Below are 19776 nucleotides of genomic sequence, written 5' to 3'. Positions count from 1 at the left end.
TAAGAGACCACGCAGGGGAAAATTCAAAAACGGTCTGTTAATGGAAGTGTTCTCTTATGAGAGAATTGAGTGATCTGAAACAATTTCATTTATTTCCTTTATTTCATTCTATGTATTAGAAATATACAAAATAACAATATAACATTATAGATATTATTTACATTTTTTTTAATTAGGAAATCTTGTATAGAAGTTTGTCAGTTACTTCTATTAATTTTTTTATTAACTGTTATATCTTTTAAATCCATAATTGTATGCAGCATCCCTAACTCTGAATTTTCCTCTGCATACCTTTTAACTCTATTGCAAAAAGTATCAATTTTAAAGCCTTGGCCTTAAACAATGGTCTATTTACTACGGCATTCCGGGCGCGACAATCTTTCAAAAACTCCCAAGTTAATTTGTTGATTTCTTCATTGCCGGTGAACCGCTTCACACGTTTCCGATCACTTTTCCTGGTTTTCGCCAAGTTGATGACCTTGACCCTTTCATTTAATGTTAAAACTTTACGTGTAGGCTTCGGCATTTTGAAAATGAATGGCTCTTGCTTAGCTGCCTTTTTATACGCCCACACGCAAGATGGGCGTATATTGTAATCACCCCGTCGGTCCTTTCACATTTGGCTCGTGCTCACTCTACATGCAACAATTCTTTATGGATTCTTTTGATTTTTATTTTGTATGTCAATGTTGTTATGGAGATGATCCCTATTGATTTTCGTGATGATCGGATAATTTTTCACCGAAATATCGTGTCTGACTTGACGTTTTTCTCTATTAGCTATATTGTGCAACTCGTGCTCACTCTACAGGCTACAATTTTTTACAGATTCTTTTGATTTTTATTTTGTGTGTCAATGTCATTATGAAGATGATCCCTATTGATTTTCGTGATGATCGGATAATTTTTCACCGAAATATCGTGTCTGACTTGACGTTTTTCTCTATTAGCTATATTGTGCAACTCGTGCTCACTCTACAGGCTACAATTTTTTACAGATTCTTTTGATTTTTATTTTGTGTGTCAATGTCATTATAAAGATGATCCCTATTAATTTTCATGATGATCGGATAATTTTTCAACGAAATATCGTGTCTGACTTGACGTTTTTCTCTATTTGAGTTATTGCCCTTGACTTTGTTAAAATGCATGGAAATAGTTTGTGAGCAGGATTGAAGCTACAGTTTTCAACCGATTCTGATGAAACTTGTTGTGATCATTGGAATTGATAAGATCTCGGACAAGTTCTAACTTGATGCATTTTTGATGTACGGTTTTCGAGTTATTGCCCTTGACTTTGTAAAAACGCGTCAAAATTTATTCATGAGCACAATAGAAGCTACAGTTTTCAACCGATTCTGATGAAACTTGGTGTGATCATTGATCACAGTTTTCAACCGATTCTGATGAAACTTGGTGTGATCATTGGAATTGATAAGATCTCAGACAAGTTCTAACAAGAGATATTTTTGATGAACATTTTTTAAGTTATTGCCCTTGACTTTGTAAACACGCGTCAAAAGTTGTTTTTTGCCCTTGATTAGAGCTGTGTGATTTAATTGTTTGTTGTATTTGGGTTATTGATATTGATTTTAAAAAATTTTGTGGAATTATTCAGCATAAATAATTTCTGTTTTATTATTTCTGACAGCTGCCAGTGGGCCATACGCAAGCTATCTTTATATACATAATAGACTGACATTAATCATTAACAAGCTATAAAATTAATCCTTAGACCGATTAGCGATAATCTCGATTAATCTCACCGATGTGTGAAGCAACGTGATGTTTAATCAAGGGAGTTAATAAGTGTCATGGTCGCTTAATTGACTCAATATGATTACACGGGAGTGTAAATACACGGTCGGTGGTCGCGTAATGAAGGTGGTCGCTTATCAGACGTTAATTACATTGAAAACTCGTAGGGGGGATTTTATTGTGGTCGCATATTGAAGGTGATTGCTTAATAAAGGTGGTCGCGTGAGCAGGATATACTGTACTACAATATATATATTGTTAAAAATGAAAGTAGTTTCTGCAGCTGGTTTGAGACTTACTGAGAATGGTAAAGTACAAAACACCACTCAAAAGCTTTTTAAAAACCTACCACGGAAGATTGTTTACAATTCATTAAGGTGTTTTAAAATTTCCCTGATTTGACTTTTATCCTTTTAAAAATGTCAATCTTTAAATTCATGGCCATTAATCTCTTGTTGAAATCCTGAAATGGCTTCTGTCTCGCAGGAATTGAATCAGAAGTGAGAAATTGGTTGATTAACTTGTGAGTTGTCAGGAGTTGGTTAAATTATCAGGAAATATTCCTTGATCAAAACGGAAATCGCTTCATCTTAATTTGGAAGATTTTTCTCAATCTTGACTTGATTTCCATCTTACAGAGTTTTAATTTCTTGCCCAGTTTGTCATGTCTTTAAAGGTGGGTTTCTACTGAAGTTAGTATATTTGCTCCTGTTAAATTTTATAATGGTGTATGATTGCCTTGTATGTATATCACAGACAATTTATAGCAATATTATTTTGATTGCCCGTCAGAGATATAGTTTCAGGAAAACTAGATTTTTGCCAACTAGTGCAAATACATTCAATCCATGTTCCAGGAATTGCAGATGCCAAATGGTAGAAGAGATGGTGCATGTTTCTTTAAATATCTAAATAGTTTGTAACAAGTCTTTGATTTCAATCTATTAAATTTGTTGAAGTTAGTAGTTTGATAAAAAGTCGATGGCATTTGAAATGTTTAATTCAATACCATGCTTACAGTTAATTGGAATTGAATGTTGAGAAGAGATTTTAGAAAAAAACCAGATGACCACAGTTGGTCATTAAATATTTCATTGATATAAAGCCGAAAGTTTTTCTGCTTTATATCCAAACAGATGCTGTTGTCAGCCAAATTTGCCTTTGCCACCCTATTTCAGCATTTTACAGTGGTGGACATCATAACCTTGCACTCTTCAAAATATTTGCAGTAGTTCCCTGGATGATGTACAATATCAATAATCCTAATCCCAAATACAACCTAATAAGACTACAAAAATGGTCATTATCTGTGCAATATACTAATTTACTAAAAAATCTTTCGAAAACAAATTCAAATTCAGTTGCCAGTTACAGTATACACTTTATAAAACATCCAACTGTGGCAAAATGTTGTTAATCTTAGTAATGATGATTTGTTGAGGTCAGTGGATGGTTTAATGAGGCTTAATAGACATGTCATTTGTCACTAGAAGTGGATAGTAATAATAGGTCTGTTTCAATCTTACTATACTACTTTAGAATTGTGTTTCTCCCTTCTTTTCAGATGTAAATTTCTTATTTCATCCCAGGCATATCTAACTATGACATAGGTCTCTTTTAGCTTTTTAGCATACATGGACTAAGGTCAAATATTTGTTCCTGAAAGGGACATCTTCACAATCTGTGTGATCCATTGAAATTTGGTCTTGAAAGAACATGGTTAGCTATTCAGTAATAGTGTTCACAGCTTACCATAGAAACTGTATCATAGCTATCTGCATTTAGAATGTGTGTAAAGTATTAAATGCTATATTGGAATAAATTGGTTATAAATTCTTTATTTGTCCTTGAATCCTAGGCATTGAATCATTTAATTGCTTTGATAGATTTTTTCTGGAACAAATTCATTTGTCTGAATCTATTTACTTTGGCTAAAAAAGTTTTTACTCATAAGAGTATGAGTATTAAGTTTTGCTTTGAGTTAAGATTTCAAATTGATAAGTGCATGCTATTTTTAGTTCTGTATTTCAATGTAATTATAAATAGATAAGTTGTCAATATTAATAAATGATATTATTTTTGGCAAGTCATAAATTGGATAACATTGTGTAAACAAGTGAAGTGTTTTTGGCATGAGCTAATTATAAACTTTGTTGATCATATTTCATCAGTATAATAATCACCCACAATAATTTACCATAGTTGATCACTGGGAGAAAAGTAAATTGGTATGGATAGCTCACAGATCACTATCACTAAAATAATGATGATGATCATGAATTGCTATGAATTCATAATTGTGATTATTGATCAGTCTCATACCCAGCCCTCAAGATTTGCAGGTCAAGGTATCAGACAGGATATTAAGGCATATGTTAATGATGTATTAACCAACAGGTGTTAGTAGCTATGTTATATTAATAGTAAATATTTCATTAGAATAGATTTTAATTACTATATACATCTGTTAAGACATTTGGTATTATTCATTTCTTATATTTCATCTTTATTGATTTGGGCCTTTACTATGAAATTTCACTTTCAGCCGTCTGTCCGTTCACATTTCTTGTAGGTACAATAGAGACCACAGTTTTTATGTGATCTTGATGAAACTTGGTACGTATTTATATATTGATGAGATCTTGGTCAAGTTCAAAATTGATAATAGTTGGATGAATGGTTTCAGAATTATTGTCCTAGGCTTAAAGGCACGATAGAGTCTACAGTTTTTATCTGATCTTGATGAAACATGGTATGCTTGTATATATTGATGAGATCTCGGTCAAATTCGAAATTTGTAACAATCTCAGAGTGAACGGTTCAGAGTTATTGCCCTTGACTTAGTAAAAGCGTCAAATTTAGCTTGTAGGCACGATAGAAACTACAGATTTGATCAAATCTTGGTAACTTGGTAATAATTTATATATTGATGAGATAACGGTTTATTTCGAAATTGGATATAATTGGATGAACAGTTTCAGAGTTATGTATCTATGAGACATTATTTGAAAATCATTATTTAATTATTTAGCCACTAAAAACTTTGTTATTATTTCTGACAACTGGTAGTGGGCATAATCTTATCTTGCCTGGCAAGCTATCTTTATATAAATTTCGATTACAAGCTTATCCCAATGCTGAAAATTGTGGTATCTGAAAGTTGTATATTTTGTTGATAAAGTTTACAAGAGAAAATACCAATGGCATTTCTGTAAAATAATTTTTCATTTATAAAGTCTTTATTGTAGTTTAAAATGGAGGCTCTTAAAAAGTTAACTTGATAAAATAACTTTCAAACATGGTTAATTATGGATAAGTATGGATAGAAACACTAACATTTCGCCTGTAAGCTGTGAATACTATTACTGTTTAGTTAAACTGAACAATTTCTGTTTTTGAGACCAAGGTGAGGCTTACTCCCAAAAATAAGGAACCTATGCATTTAAAGCTCATTAAGTTATTGTTGTAGTTTATTTATGAAAATTGATTGCTGCCAGTCTGTCTAGCAGAGTGTTTGTTTATACAACATGTACTCTACAATTCTAACATGTTTATCTTGTAGTATAGTAACACTCTCTGTTTATTTTTCAATAGTAATAGCACATTTTCCTTGTTTGTTTTCATTCTCAAAATCAGAAGATCAGTGAATGGCCACTATTATAATATATATATAAAATGAGACTGGCCTCATTTGTGTCATATCTGCTTTCAAGAAATCAAGTGGGTTTTGCTTTGTTTAAACAGAAAACTTTGGAAAGTTGGCCCTATTCTGACATTTCTAATTGATATCAATATGAATATCCCCACTTGGAGATAATAAACCTCCCTAATTTTGTACTGAAAAATGGATCAATTTTTCTTTTCCACTTCTGCTCATTCCCAAGGCAAACAATTTAAAGTTTTCCAGTCTCCTTTACAGAAGTGCTGCTAACTGGGGTAAGTCTCATCTGCCTGCCTTCTGTTGCTGATGAAAGAAATGTGTTTAGACTCTAGTTAACCTGTAACCTGTAAATATTTATCAGAAATAAACATGACTAAGGTGTTTATGTTCGAACACCAAACGTTTTTCACCACCTATAGAAATTTACACCTGATTTACATCTTAATCTACCTGACTGCGGAATGATTCTACTGGACATTGACAGATATCAAATTGTCTTTGAAACTTTTTGTTAACATTAACATGGCTAACTGATCACTTTGAGCTCAACTGGGACATGATTGGCTTATACACTCTGTAACTGATTATTTTAAGTCAGGGTCTAGTTTTACGTCTCTTGACATTTCAAACATAAGTATACACATGTGAACCAAAAATTCTATAGCCATTAGGAAGTACATATTACTTCTCCAGAATTTTCTCAATGACAAGACAAATTTCCATTACAATTACAATTGGAAATTTGAAGTCTGTAATTCACGATTGAATAAATAAAGAGCAATGATATAAGACACAATGAGAATTTTCATCTATTAAGAAAATAAAAATAATTACTTTTGTCTGCCAGAAATTATATAAGGACTGTTTTATCTTGGTTAGAGTGAAGTTAGTTAATGATTTGTTTATGTTGAGTGATCAAAATGGAGTAAGTCTTTAGTCTTGACAAGGATAAAGTTGTTTGATTATTTTGTGGATGTAAGTAATGTCATGTTATAATGCAGATATTTGTTTAGGCTGTCTTCTTGTCTGGAAGCAGGACGAGCAACGAAGTTAAGATATTTTGTGGCCTTACGTTAAATGTCTTGAGAATAAAACTACATTCAATCAATCATTGTCTTTCTTCCTTCATTTCTAGAGATCACCAAATCCGGAAAACATTTAATGGCTATGTCTTCTCTTCTTCTTTCAGTTGGTTATCACTGCAGTTTTTTCTTCAAATTTTTAAGGATCTGTTATTTGGTTTTCTAAGGAATCAATATAGATCTTATCAGGTGTTCCTATTGCTTTTAAGAATACTAAGCATTACCTATTTTTGAAGATGGTCCACGGTTCTTGAATCACTTTATGATGGATTAACTTAAAAAAACAGGCTAGTTAAGTAGTCTGCACAAATATGCATTCCATAGAAACTATCTATATAGTCAGACACATTGCACTGGACACCTTACCTTGTTTACTCACGTCTTTATGTTATATCTCCTTGTTGTATGGGTATTATCAACAATCAATGTGGTCATCCTGTGCTTAAGCTGCCTTCTTTTATTGACCTCATTGATTTTTGTGATAATCTGCTTTTGATAAGATTATCATATAAAAGGATAAAGAATCATTAATCATTAATCCTGCAGGACCCGACAACATAGTTGGTACTCCAACTCATTGTTTCTTATCAAGTCAGCTAAGGCAGAGTGAGCTTACTCTTTTCAGAATTTAGAAATTTCTTCCGATAACCCAACCGAACAAGTTGACATGTATTGAAAGAATTGAAAAACAATAAAGACCTTCTTGCTTTTCTTATGTGCATGAAATCATTAGTGTTTGTTTCAAAAGGAACAGTTGTCATTTACAATATTCCTGGTTCTGACAGCCAAAGATTACCATACTCTGAATAAATCAAGTGAATATTATTCAGAATTATATCCCAGGACAAAAATTGATTTTTTTTCTGATTGACTTATTTTCTAGTAGAATATGATTATTATGGTCTAAGGACATCATGACATTATAGGAGAGAGTAAAGAGATGACTCTGATGAAACACCTTGGTACTAGCTTGGATTCTATATTCAAAATCTACTCTTTCACCTTTTCTCCTTAAGTTAGCAATCTGGTAGTCAATTAAACCATGTACAATGAGGGAATTGACCAGGACAGTTGTATTCGTATTGTCTGTCTGTTTAATATGTGTAGCAATTGTGGGACCTGTGGTTTTATTTTCCCAACAGATAGTGAAGTAGACCATTTTTGCCTATTACTGTTATGATATCTGAGAAATATGAGTAACTGTTAACGATAGTCAAATCAACATTCTGTTATTAATATTAAGACACCAACCTTTGCAGAACTGTTAAAGTCAAATTTTTAACTTTGCTTATTTCAATGCTCCAATCAGACTGTCAAAAACAGCCAAATTATCTATCTTGAAAGAGTGCATGGACCTTGCATTAACCACTTTACTGTTGTGTTAACCTTGTGTTAATTTGAATTGACTCTGGGTATGTTGATAGTGAAACTGATGACTGTACTCTGTATTATTCAATACTGGCAGCTTAAGGGTTAATTCTATGACAATGATTCATTCTTTGGTGCCAGTGGAATTGTCTCGTATCTCTGATTCTCAGTCTGCAAGCCGACTTTCCACCTTACTGATTGAGTTCAATCGGTGATTCATTGTTTATGTATCTGGTGTTATGAATTTTGGATATGGTTTTAGGAAGGCCAAGATCACTGGTGATTTTCTTTTTTGAATTTTGCAGATCTAGGAAAATATTTGTTGCAATGACAAAAGCTTTGAAAGAGTTGCTTTATACCTTGAAAATTTATACATTTGGGATTAGGTCATTCTTAATGAATGTTTGAATGAAACAGCTTGTATTTTTTGCTTGTTGCTTGGTTGTATTTATGTAATGTAAGATTCCTGTAATAGTCTCAGTTGTTTATCTTAGATTGATTTAGTTATGTCTTACCAGAAGTTTTATAAACTTTGATGGCATACCAATTGTAACAAACTAGAAAATTGCCAGAGCAGATCAGATTGTCTACTGATATGATTTAATCTTTGAAGCTTTTCATTAATTATGTTCAAGGATGATTTTTATTACTCTGCAAGATTTTATTATTGATTATATTTTGTCTGAAATTATTACAACCAACTTTCTTTCAACAGTTTAATTAGATTTGGCTTATATTTTTTCAGATCACCACCTTAGTGAATCATAAAGACAAGACGAAAGTAAGTGAGAAGTCACAGCGAGCCTTAGTTAAAGTTGGACAGTTAGTGAATATAGCTGTAGAAAGATTTGTAGTAGTAGGAGAGTCAATAGCTGATGAAAATGTGGAAATACGAGATGACATGCTGGATGCTTGCCTTGAAGCTAAAATGGCAGGTAAGTATGAAAATAGTGTACAAATTAAGATTTGTGTCTATTTAATCAGTATATGTTGCTAGGACCACAAAGAATAACACTTTCCAAAATGAAGTTCTGGTATCTGGATCATTTCATCTGTAGTTGAAGAAAAATGACATGGAAAAAAAAAAGGAATATGTTGAAAATGTAGATTTTGCTAAAAATAACTTCCATGGTAATATTTTGGTGGTTTAAGTTAACAACATGATATAAATGTTTTTTTTATTTGTTTGTAGGATGTAACATAGAGAGTGCCACCAGATTAGATCACCCTATTCAGAATGGTATGGATGCTTTAGCTAAACATTTAGCAGACAAGTCAGCTATGATACGTTCTGCTCGCCAATTATTGTCAGCCATTACTAAAGTATTATTGTTAGCTGATAGAATTGTAGTCAAACAGTTGTTACAAGCTAAAGATAAGGTATAATGCATGCTCCTTTATTTTCCCTACCATACCTTTTAAGACTTATTTTTCACCAAGTATCATACAGGAAAAGTCACTAACCAAAAGCATTTTTAATTTAGAAGAGAGTTGTTTTGTATTTTCATATCATTTTTGTGAACAAACTACAAAATATATCAAATTTACATTTTTAATGTGACAAAAAAAATCTACAAAGTAATTGCATGTTTTTATTTATTTCTATCTATTTAGGTACTACAAAGTTTATTAGTGGTAGAGTCAGTCAATAGCTTTACAGAGTTTGTTAAATCATTCAGTCAGTTTGGTACCGACATGGTTCAACTGGCACATCTCTCTGGTGATCGACAAAATGTAAGTATCTGTTAACTGCTACACACAAATTTTGATAAGAAGAAAACACTTTAGAATTGAACAAAAGATTGTACTCTTGATTTGTGTGTCATTTGTGTGTGTATTATTTCAGTTTGAACCATTCCAAGTTTCTATACAATGTTCAAGATTTAAAAAAAAATAGGATATATAAATATATTTATATATAATGAACCCTATTAGATTATGGTATTATTAATTTTACATCAGGAATCTAATGTATTCCGATTCTAACTGATTTTATTATTGTCATGCAGCAGACATTAGACATGTATTTAACAATAATAATCTCATGTGTTTAATGTTTTTATTACAGGATTTAAAAAGTGAGAAACATCGTGCCCAGATGGGATCAGCTAGAGCCATTTTAGAAAAATCTACCATGATGTTATTAACAGCTTCTAAGGTAGGAAATATTTACTGCTGCTGTTAGATTGCTATATTTGTTTAGCTTCTTAGTCTGTGATTTTCTAAATATTAACCTCATATATATTCACAATTCTTTTATTTTAGACTTGCCTACGTCACCCTGATTGTCAAGCAGCCAGACGGAATCGGGATGGTGTTTTTATACAAATGAAAAGAGCTTTAGACTTATTACAACATATAGTAACTGACGGTACAGGTTTTTTCATGAATGGAAACTCCTCTCCTACAGCTAATGGTGATTCTGGTATTGCTTTAAACACTTCTCAACCTACTGCCAGTCGTGCTTTTAAAGATTTTGAGGTTAGTACAAGATAAATATTGTACGTGATTTTATATGACAATTAGTTTGCCCCTAATCCCTTTAAAGATGGGTTTCCTCAATTTTTAGTGTCAAATTAAGCAAACTATTAGTTTGGTTTCTAATAAATTATCATGTATTCTTAATCATATCATTTTGTTCTTATTGCATAATATAATTAAGTGTTTTAACTAATCATAAATGTATGTACAGTCTGGATAAACAAAAAAAAACCTTTTTGGACCTTTCTTGATCGGTCACCCATTGGAATTCTGCTGGTAATTCTCCTCTAATTTAGCTAATTATGAATTAATTATGGACATGTAGACAAACTTCCAAGTCATTAGAATACCTCTAATTTCTATTCATATCAGTAATAGCATTTTCAATTCATAAATGAAAATAAGGGAACCCATCTTTAATTTAGTTCAGCAAATCTGTTGATTAGGTGTGGACTCACATCTACAGTGAAGGGACATTCTAAAATGGTTATAAACTATACCATTTCCTTGATTCCAATTTTTATGGTAATTGCATTTAGAAATACAATGAATGAAGAAAGACCTGAATTTGACAATGACCTGGCAGTATCTGAGTGGTGAACATATGCTAACACATAATATGTGTATATGGCATGGGAGTGTAAGATGGAATACTACTGTTGCAAAGTGAACTGACTGAAAAGAAGCAAAACTTGTTTTGATGCACCAATGGAAATCTGTTTTGTAGGATCAAGTAGAGTTAACAAGGATCACGCTAATTGGACCAGCAACAGAAGAGAAGCTCCAGGCTGGAATTGATGCAGTGGTAGAAGGTGTCCAAGACTTCACAGATTCTCCCTATACCTCACATGATAACAGAGAGAAAATAGTCACCTTAACCGACAGTCTACGCAATCAACTCAAAGCTTTATTAAAAACTGGCCATAATATGGTAAGAATATTTTACAAGCTCAATTTTTACTCTGCTGTCAGCGGAATATCCCAACAAAATTTCAGGAAAGAAATGTATAAATGTATAAAGCTCATTTGTATTGAAGAATATTGTTGAAAATATTCTATTGTATTTTGAATTTCTCCCAAAACAAAGTCTAAAATGCAGTGATTGCCTAATTATCTTATTTTGAACTTAAAGATGAAGATTTGTATGTTTACAATCAAATAGAAAATCAGTATTGACATAAGATAAGTTGACTAAAGTTTAAGGGTGGCTGTAATGTCAATAGTAAGATTATTTGATACTGGTAAACAGTGGCACGAGGCTCATGACACTGTCACCTAAACATGACACGTACATCAGACATTTGAAACAAATAAAACAAAATTATATACTCTTGTTTTGTTGATAATCTTTTAGTTAAAGTGATAGTCCCAGAAAGTAAAAATATTAACTAAAGTAATTTATCTGTACTAAAATCTGTTATTGAGTCTGGCCTTCAGCGGTTGCTCTAACAGTTGAATAACTGTGTGATAAATTCCAGACCAGCCTATGAAGCAGCTGTTGCCAAAGGATAAAATTTAAAGAATCGAAGAATGGACATAAAATTTTCAAACTTGGTCAACATATTCATTAGTTGGACTTGCCAGGTGCCATGACTAAAGAATAGAACCTCTATATTAGACGATATATCCATTAAACTAGATAATTATTGAAACATGCTTCTAAGCATTATTTTAACATTTTATTACTATCTTGATATAGAATATTGTGTCTTCAACCTTCAACAGCCCTCTCATAAAGCTCACAAGGCTATTATCATTAATAGAGTGTGGGCTTTCTAGAACTACTAGGACTAATTCATACAATTAGAATATTTACCTTTTTATCTTTATAATGAATTTGTAATGATTATGTTGTAGAGTCCAAAAGGAAGTCAGTCATGTACACCAGAATTAGAAACAGCAATATTAAAAACAATAGAATCCTCTAAAACTCTCAGAAAACAGGTTGGTATTGGCACCACATACTTTGTATCTTTGAATATTTCTGGTTTAGCACCTGTAATAAAATTTGACCTATTTGTCTGTGCACTTGCCCAATTTATTGGAATAAGATTAAGTCTCAGATTGGATCTAAGAAGATGTTATTCAGGTGTTTCAACCTATTTCCTTCTTCCTGAAATTCTAACATTGAAAATGTGTCTAATTGTGTTTAAATGCAAAGAAAAATTATTATTCAGTTAAAAGCAAATCCAGATACAAACTATCATTTTAGGAAAAATGTGCAATGGTCAATGTTATAGATATGCCGAAAATTATTTAAATAAAAAATAGTGTACATTGTAATATTTCTTAACAGAAGATAAATATTATACATAAATACTCTATATTTTAGTTGTTAGATACAGCAATGGAACAAGCATCAGACCTTTTTAAAATGAATGAAGATCATGAATTATTACGTGGATTACAGAGAGCTGGTATTAATGGTGAGGTGGAGTATGTTGATGAGTTAACTATTAAATTTGATGAACATCAGGAGCAGATAGAGGAGGTAAGAAATTTTTAATCATCAGAATTGAAACAAATGATTTGTTGTTTTCATGTACTTTGATGTTGGATTATCAATGTCTGATTATACAGAATATTTCGTCTTATTTGTGTGGGAATATGAATATACAGTGTGTCGTAGTACTCAGAGGTTTTTTACTGACTTAAGAAGGAAGTCAATCTGGACTAAAAAGAAAGATCTCAGATTGATGCAATACTCAGATGCCAGAATTCATAGAGTATGCATACTGTAATATATTCTCATGTGAGATCAGTGCACCAACAATCAATGTATAGCTTAATATAAATATATCATGAAATCGAATCTCAACCAATCTTGATTAACGCTGAGGCCATTGAAGACAAATTGAAATGGGGTTAATTTTGGGCTTGCTCAAATGCTTAAAACATTGTGCCCTGACACTGTCTCCCCAGTGAAAATGACAGTGAAATTTCAATGAAATTTTATTAAAATTTTACTGAAATATCAGTGATTAGGGTGATGGAAGAGTAACAAGTTACTATTCAATATAAGGCACTGGCACAGGGTTAAAGTTATGTTTACAATAATTGTGATGCTAATATGCAATGAACTAAATCAAAGATGATCATAACGGTTATCCTATAAATCTTCTTTGACCTAACAAAGAAATTCATAATACTTGTAAACTACATTTACGGAAATAACATTATTGGGACAATTGTCTGTGGAAAATACAGAATCATAAAAACTCTGACTGCTTCAAATTTCTGGAATGATGAAGAAAAGCGATTAATGGCTGCAGGTATATAAAGTAAATTGTTTTAGACTATTATATACTATAAAGTACAAAGACAGTTAATAAAATGAGAATATTTAATTCTGTTAGATCACTCTACATCATCGGTGGGGTCAAGTCGACCACGAACAACTATATCATGTAGGATTTTATTTTTCGAATAAACTATGACTAATTTTTTCAGTGAAATTTATCAAAATATCACAGAAATTTCACCCCAAATCCCCAGAAATTTCTCCCCAAAACCCCTGAAATCTTGTCATATTTTGAGCAAATTTTTCACGAAAATTTAGTGACATCTCAATTCACATCAAAATTTCATTAATTGAAATGTGAAATATGATGCAATGTGACATATGGCAGTGGAATTTCCATTAAACTTAGCATTGTGCTGTAGAAACAATATAATAAACAATTTTCCTTTCTATTGATTCTTAATATTCTTATTCTTCTTTTGTCGTGTTTATTTTGTCTGCAGTCAAAATCTTGTGTTGCCTCTGCTAGTAAAATTTTCTGCTTAATTTCAAGGTCTTTGATTTATTTAGCATACAAAATGGAATCATCTTATCAATCATTTATTTTGATTCCTACAGAAAATAAGGAACTCTAGGAATGATATTTCAGATATATTCATTATTCGTTTACCCTCGAATAACCACTTTAATGTCGAAACAATCGATAACATTTTGAATTCACCATTGCTGACTAATACGTTTCAGGTGTGTAAGTTATTTCGACACATGGCTACAACAGAGCCACTAGTGATAACAGCAGAGCATAATGATACATTTATACATAGTATTGGTCCTTTGGTAAGTAAGAATTCTTTTAAGTCTTAATCTTCAAATTGTAAGGAAAATATGTCATATGTCCTGAATACATAATTGATTTGGCACCAGTCGTTTGAAGAGATAGGATTACGTTGTATCCACTTTCTAAAGGTTTTATTTTCTCTCAGCTTCAATTCTTTACTGAACATCTTACTTTATTCTGTATCGTTCATATTAATAAAAACATTTGATGACACGCTGCTTTTGTTTTGTTTACGTTCGCGAACATATTGTCATAATGAGTGGTTAAATTTGTTTGGCTGAGATTTCCTACAAAGATTCCAGGCCCAATTTTAATTGGACAATATTTATCTATGGATACGTAATTTTCCTCACTTGTATTACCATGACCCTGAGGAAGTGTGACGATTAGGGGTGTGGTTTGGACATGATGGCCCCCCTGTAGAAACACCATTAGTCTTTTGTACTGAAAAAATTTCTGAAAAAATGGTTTCAAATTCTTCTGATCTTAAATTTCAGACATTATATTCAGCACAGACATTAGCCCAGTATCCCAATAGTAAAATAGCTCGAGAGAATTTAGATGTTTTTGCCGATGCATGGGAATCCCAGATCAATGATCTCTCCATACTAGTCAAAGAAGTCAATGACGTCTGTTTGGGTAAAATGGATAAACTCGTCTATTTGTCACTACCAAGACCCGGGGTAAGCATAATTTCAACCAAATCTAGGGAGCAAATGAGTGGGCCTACATCACTAGTATAATAATTTCACAAGTTAATGCCAAGTTTTAGTAATAGTGTTCACAGCTCACCATGGAAATTTCAGCCTACAAATTCATGTTTGTCCAGAATTAATCACGTTTGAAAGTTAAAAAGACGAGTCGTCTTTTTTTGAGATCCTGCCATATATTGAAAAGACATATATAGAAATTGAAAAAAAAATTCCTAGTTTGAGATATTTTTGAAGGAACATCCAAATGTATCAATACTGCTATTATAATGCAATGTTCATATGTAAACATCATTTTTTTTGCTCTTGTTGAAAAATCTTTCTCTACAAATGTAGTTCCTTGTCTCATTGGTTTGAAAGAGGTTACTCTATTGGTTAAAGAATTTTGCATTTATTACAACTCTACTTAAGTTGACATATCACAAATGGAAATATTTTATATTTACAAAATTCAGCCTATTATCAGAATGTTCTCTAAGGGACATAAATTGTATATATACAAAAATATGTACTTTTTAAATCTGACTAAAATTTACATCTAATCAATTCCTAAACGATCTGTTCTATTTTAAAGATGGCATTCCAATTAACACAAATATTATCTGTCAAACTTGATTTGCATAAAAAAGGTCTCAGGCTATAGGTTTGGCATTATCTTAATGAATGCAGTACAAGTATATTTAAGTAAGTTATGACTGGTGGTATTGGTGAATGTGACCATAGAAAAGAAACAGTTCTTACCTAAGAGCTAATATCTGTTTTTGTAACAGTAGAATTTCATAGTGTATTTTATTTTATGTTTGCTTAATCTTAGGTATCGAGCTTAACATCTTCTGTAAGTTATAACCACAATATCAACATATTTTGTTGTTTGTCTATGTTAAAAGACAATACCATGCTTTTTTCTACATTTTTATAGCAGATCAGGAGATTGTTGTTTTTAAGATATTGTACAGTAATTAGAATGCTGATTGGTTAAAATTATTACAGTGTTGATAATGCCCCATCAGATTTCTTAGAGTTGCTAAGAATCAAAAGTTGTACACCTTTCTACAACCGACTCAAGACTTGTTTTCAGCTTACATAAAAGTAATTTTTTCTCCTGAAGGAACAAAGGATTTAATGAAATCTAGAATTTTTAGAATCATAATATTGAATTCTATGATTCCTGAAAGCCGACGGGAGCCGCAGTGGCTCAGTGAGCTAGACGCTTGCTCGCTAACCTGAAAGTCCAGGAATCAATCTCGGCATGGGTCAAGATGATCCCTTCGGATTTTTCATGAAAGGGAAAGGCATCAAGTTGTTTGGATGGGACAATAAACTGAGGCCCTGTGTACTACAGACTCCTTAAAATGGAAATCGAACAAGAGCAGGCTAATGCCACTGTCCTGGCAAAACTTCCATGGTGCAGAAAAGAAGGACGCAAGACTCCATTTCATTTCATTTTCCTGAAAGCTGATCTGTTATAAACATATAGATAAGGCTTGGCATTACCTTTTTTTTCTTTAAGTCATTTTCAAGCACTTCCATTTTATGAGTATACCACTATTTTTGTCATGTTTTTTTTTTATCTGATGAATCTATTGTATTTCTTTTAATTATCTGACACATTCAAATTTCATGTTTTCATTATATTTTGTATTGTACAATGTTTTAAGATTTGCACCATTTATTTGTTTTCTGAAAACTTATATAAACTTAAAATATAATAAATGTGAAATATCAGATGAGGGAAAGAAATGGAATGTTATATTCCTTCAACTCTTATTCATAAGCAGATACTTTGATAAAGTTTCTAAGAACATGCTATGCTCTTTGATTGTGTTAATTAAAATGACAATGCAATGATGGCATTAAGCATCCAGAATGTTAATATGATAGCAAAACAACTCCATTTGCTCTGTGGGTTCTCTGAAAGGTCCAGATGTCCTTAAGTATCAGCATGCTGTTTTATGAGAAACATCCACCACTTTTACTAAGATTGGATAGTGAATAGTGTGCTCGAGCTTCAAAAAGAGATTTTTCTTATTTCAGAAACATGGTACCACATCACGATCATTACGTCCAGCTAGATTGGATGCTGAGGTAATACAACTGGATTTATTGTGTTAGGAGTTGTTAATAATTTTTTATGAAATTTTTCCACTATATTTTGCTAAAAATATTGCTTGATATAAAAAAGTGTTGCAAAAAGAACTTTATAGAACTCGATATTTGATAAAATCAGAAACGAATCATAAGGAAAGGAAATTTGTGGGGAACTTAGCTGATGTTTTTGCTTAGCATTAATAAAATTCACCTTTTGATAGCCAATATTTTGTTTCATTTGAGATTGTATGATTTTCAGGAGCAAGCAAAGATTGCTAAATTAGGATTGGAAATGAAGTTAATAACATCAGAAATGGATGCAGAAACAGATAAATGGGAGGAACCAGATAATGAAATTGTCAAGAGAGCTAAAAATATGTCCAGTATGGCCTTCTCTATGTACCTCTTTACTCGTGGTGAGGGTGCGCTACGAACTACCCAAGACCTCTTCGTTCAAGCTGAATTTTTTGCTGAAGAGGGAAATAAACTTTATAAAACTGTCCGTGATTTTTCTCAGAGGGTAAGTTGGGTGGGGTTATTAAATGATATTCTGATTAATGTTGTTTTTTTGGGGTTTGTTTTTAGGACATTGGACATTTTTGCCATATTTCTGTTTACTTATCCCTTGTAAATTTGTGTTTTCAATTAATTTCAAATTCTAAATATCATCGAATGACAGAAAGTGGAGACACTGTATACTTATGACATCATGAAAATTATTTACCCTCAGGTTCCAGTGTGTCCTGTTAAAGAAGAATTATTAACGTATTTAGAACGCATTCCTGTCTGTTGTCAACAGATACTGTTTAATCTGAAATCATCCACATTTGGCAAAACACCAACTTTTAATAAGGTGAGTTTGGAAACTCCATGTTTTAGTTGAGACTCTATTATTGAAATCAATGTTTTATTTATAGCGCAGTTTACTGTATAATTGTGAATATAATGCGCACCTTTTCAAGAATTTATACATCTACTTTTAGTGTCTTGTGAATATCTTTTGTAGGAATATGTTCACAATATAATTGAGTTACAGGTCATGATTCTTTTATCACATTGATGCCACTTATTGTTGCTTTAAACAGAAAACACTTAACATTTTTGAAGTAAGTTGAATGTTAATGGTTTCAACTATCTGGAGGATGATACTAAATTACGCTGTTCTAATTTCCAAGATTATATGTGCGATTTATAACAGTGCATTTGAATTGAGAGTAAAACATCATTTTGCGTGTTCACATAAACCTTTGCCTTTTATTGAATAATTTCAATTCATTATAATTATGTCAGAAACATTCATTAACAAGATTATAATGTTCTCTATTAAAGTGACTTATAGGCCCAAGAGGCCTGGTGGTTATAAATAGTCTCCTTAATATTGATGTATTTAAATATTGTTAATTGTTGTACCACAAGTCACTGTAATAAACTGAATTTCTTTCTTAACATATTTTTTAGGTTGACAGCACTATCCAAGAAACTAAAAATTTAATGAACATTATAGCTAAAATAGTCACAACATGTTTTATCTGTGCAACTAAGGTAAGCACCAAATTAACAAAACTATATTGGAACCATACATATAAAAGGAATGAAACTCGCTTTGAGTAAGTCATTGATCTGCACCAAGTCTATACTGTGTACACTAAAGTGAATTTTATGCTTGTGTGCGTGACTACTTATTGAAAGAAGCTTTTAGTGTTCCTGACTGAGTGCATTGAAAATCCTTAGAACCTTATATAATAAATAGTTGTTAGAATGGAGTTCTGAAAGAATTTTCCCTATGTGTATAATATCCTCACATGTCCAATTAGATAAAAAGTAATCACAAGGTTTTCATTTTAATTTCAGTATAATATTGACTACAGATCATCTCCAAGTTCCTTATCACTGAGATACAGAAGTCCAGCTCAGTTTGATATGAGATCTAGTGGCTCAGATACAGATTCTGGTCTATCTCCACATTCTGATATCTACCGAAGTGCATCACTCAGTCGTAATATACATTGTTCATGACAAACTTCAACTGGGTCATCCAGGGTGCAGCAACTTTTTATAGATTTTATGCTAAATGTTTGGAATGTGGCAATTTTACGAAAAATTTCTTTTAGCTTAGACTTTTATGTTGAAGCCAACCAATCTGCTTGAAATACCTGTTCAAAATCATTATTTCTGAAAAAAGAGAATTGAGAATCAAGTGATTTAATTTAGTCAGAAAGACTTGTTGATTTGTAGGTTACAACACATGAAGTACTTAATAACCAAGATTAAACTGTTTGTAGAGAAACTAATATTTTAGCTTGCTCGAAATTTCAGCTGTTTGACTTGTTCCAACTGCCTAAACAAAGTTGACAAAAATTTTAGAAAAATATCTTATAGCTATAATAGCTATAAAATTAGAAGACGGACATAATATTCTATTTGTAGATGTCAGAATTTGGAGCAGATTTCTGTGTTTGACTTAGTTTTTTTAAGTAGATGTATTTATATTTAAAGTGCAGTATTTTTTTTTTTTTTGAGTTTTGATATTCATATTCGGAAGGTGCAAT

The 19776-nt window shown here is 31.9% G+C and overlaps 1 protein-coding gene across 1 annotated transcript in view; it reads left to right on the top strand.

Moving 5' to 3' along the window:
* Positions 1 to 18838, top strand: part of LOTGIDRAFT_141992 (hypothetical protein) — a gene marked incomplete at both ends in the record, with an annotated part of 28471 nt that extends 9633 nt beyond the window's left edge. Inside the window, 12 exons of the mRNA XM_009051854.1 lie at positions 8615 to 8858; positions 9137 to 9249; positions 9484 to 9603; positions 9938 to 10027; positions 10135 to 10350; positions 11078 to 11378; positions 12696 to 12841; positions 14336 to 14428; positions 14927 to 15112; positions 17487 to 17747; positions 17958 to 18080; positions 18686 to 18838. Coding sequence (XP_009050102.1) covers positions 8615 to 8858; positions 9137 to 9249; positions 9484 to 9603; positions 9938 to 10027; positions 10135 to 10350; positions 11078 to 11378; positions 12696 to 12841; positions 14336 to 14428; positions 14927 to 15112; positions 17487 to 17747; positions 17958 to 18080; positions 18686 to 18838 — 2046 coding nt within the window. The remainder of the gene's footprint in view (positions 1 to 8614; positions 8859 to 9136; positions 9250 to 9483; positions 9604 to 9937; positions 10028 to 10134; positions 10351 to 11077; positions 11379 to 12695; positions 12842 to 14335; positions 14429 to 14926; positions 15113 to 17486; positions 17748 to 17957; positions 18081 to 18685) is intronic.
* Positions 18839 to 19776: the final 938 nt, after the last annotated feature.

Source organism: Lottia gigantea, assembly GCF_000327385.1.
Source record: "Lottia gigantea unplaced genomic scaffold LOTGIsca_172, whole genome shotgun sequence".
Lineage (NCBI taxonomy): Eukaryota > Metazoa > Mollusca > Gastropoda > Lottiidae > Lottia > Lottia gigantea.
Note: the sequence above shows the minus strand (reverse complement) of the source record. Positions and strands in the feature narration are given on the sequence as shown.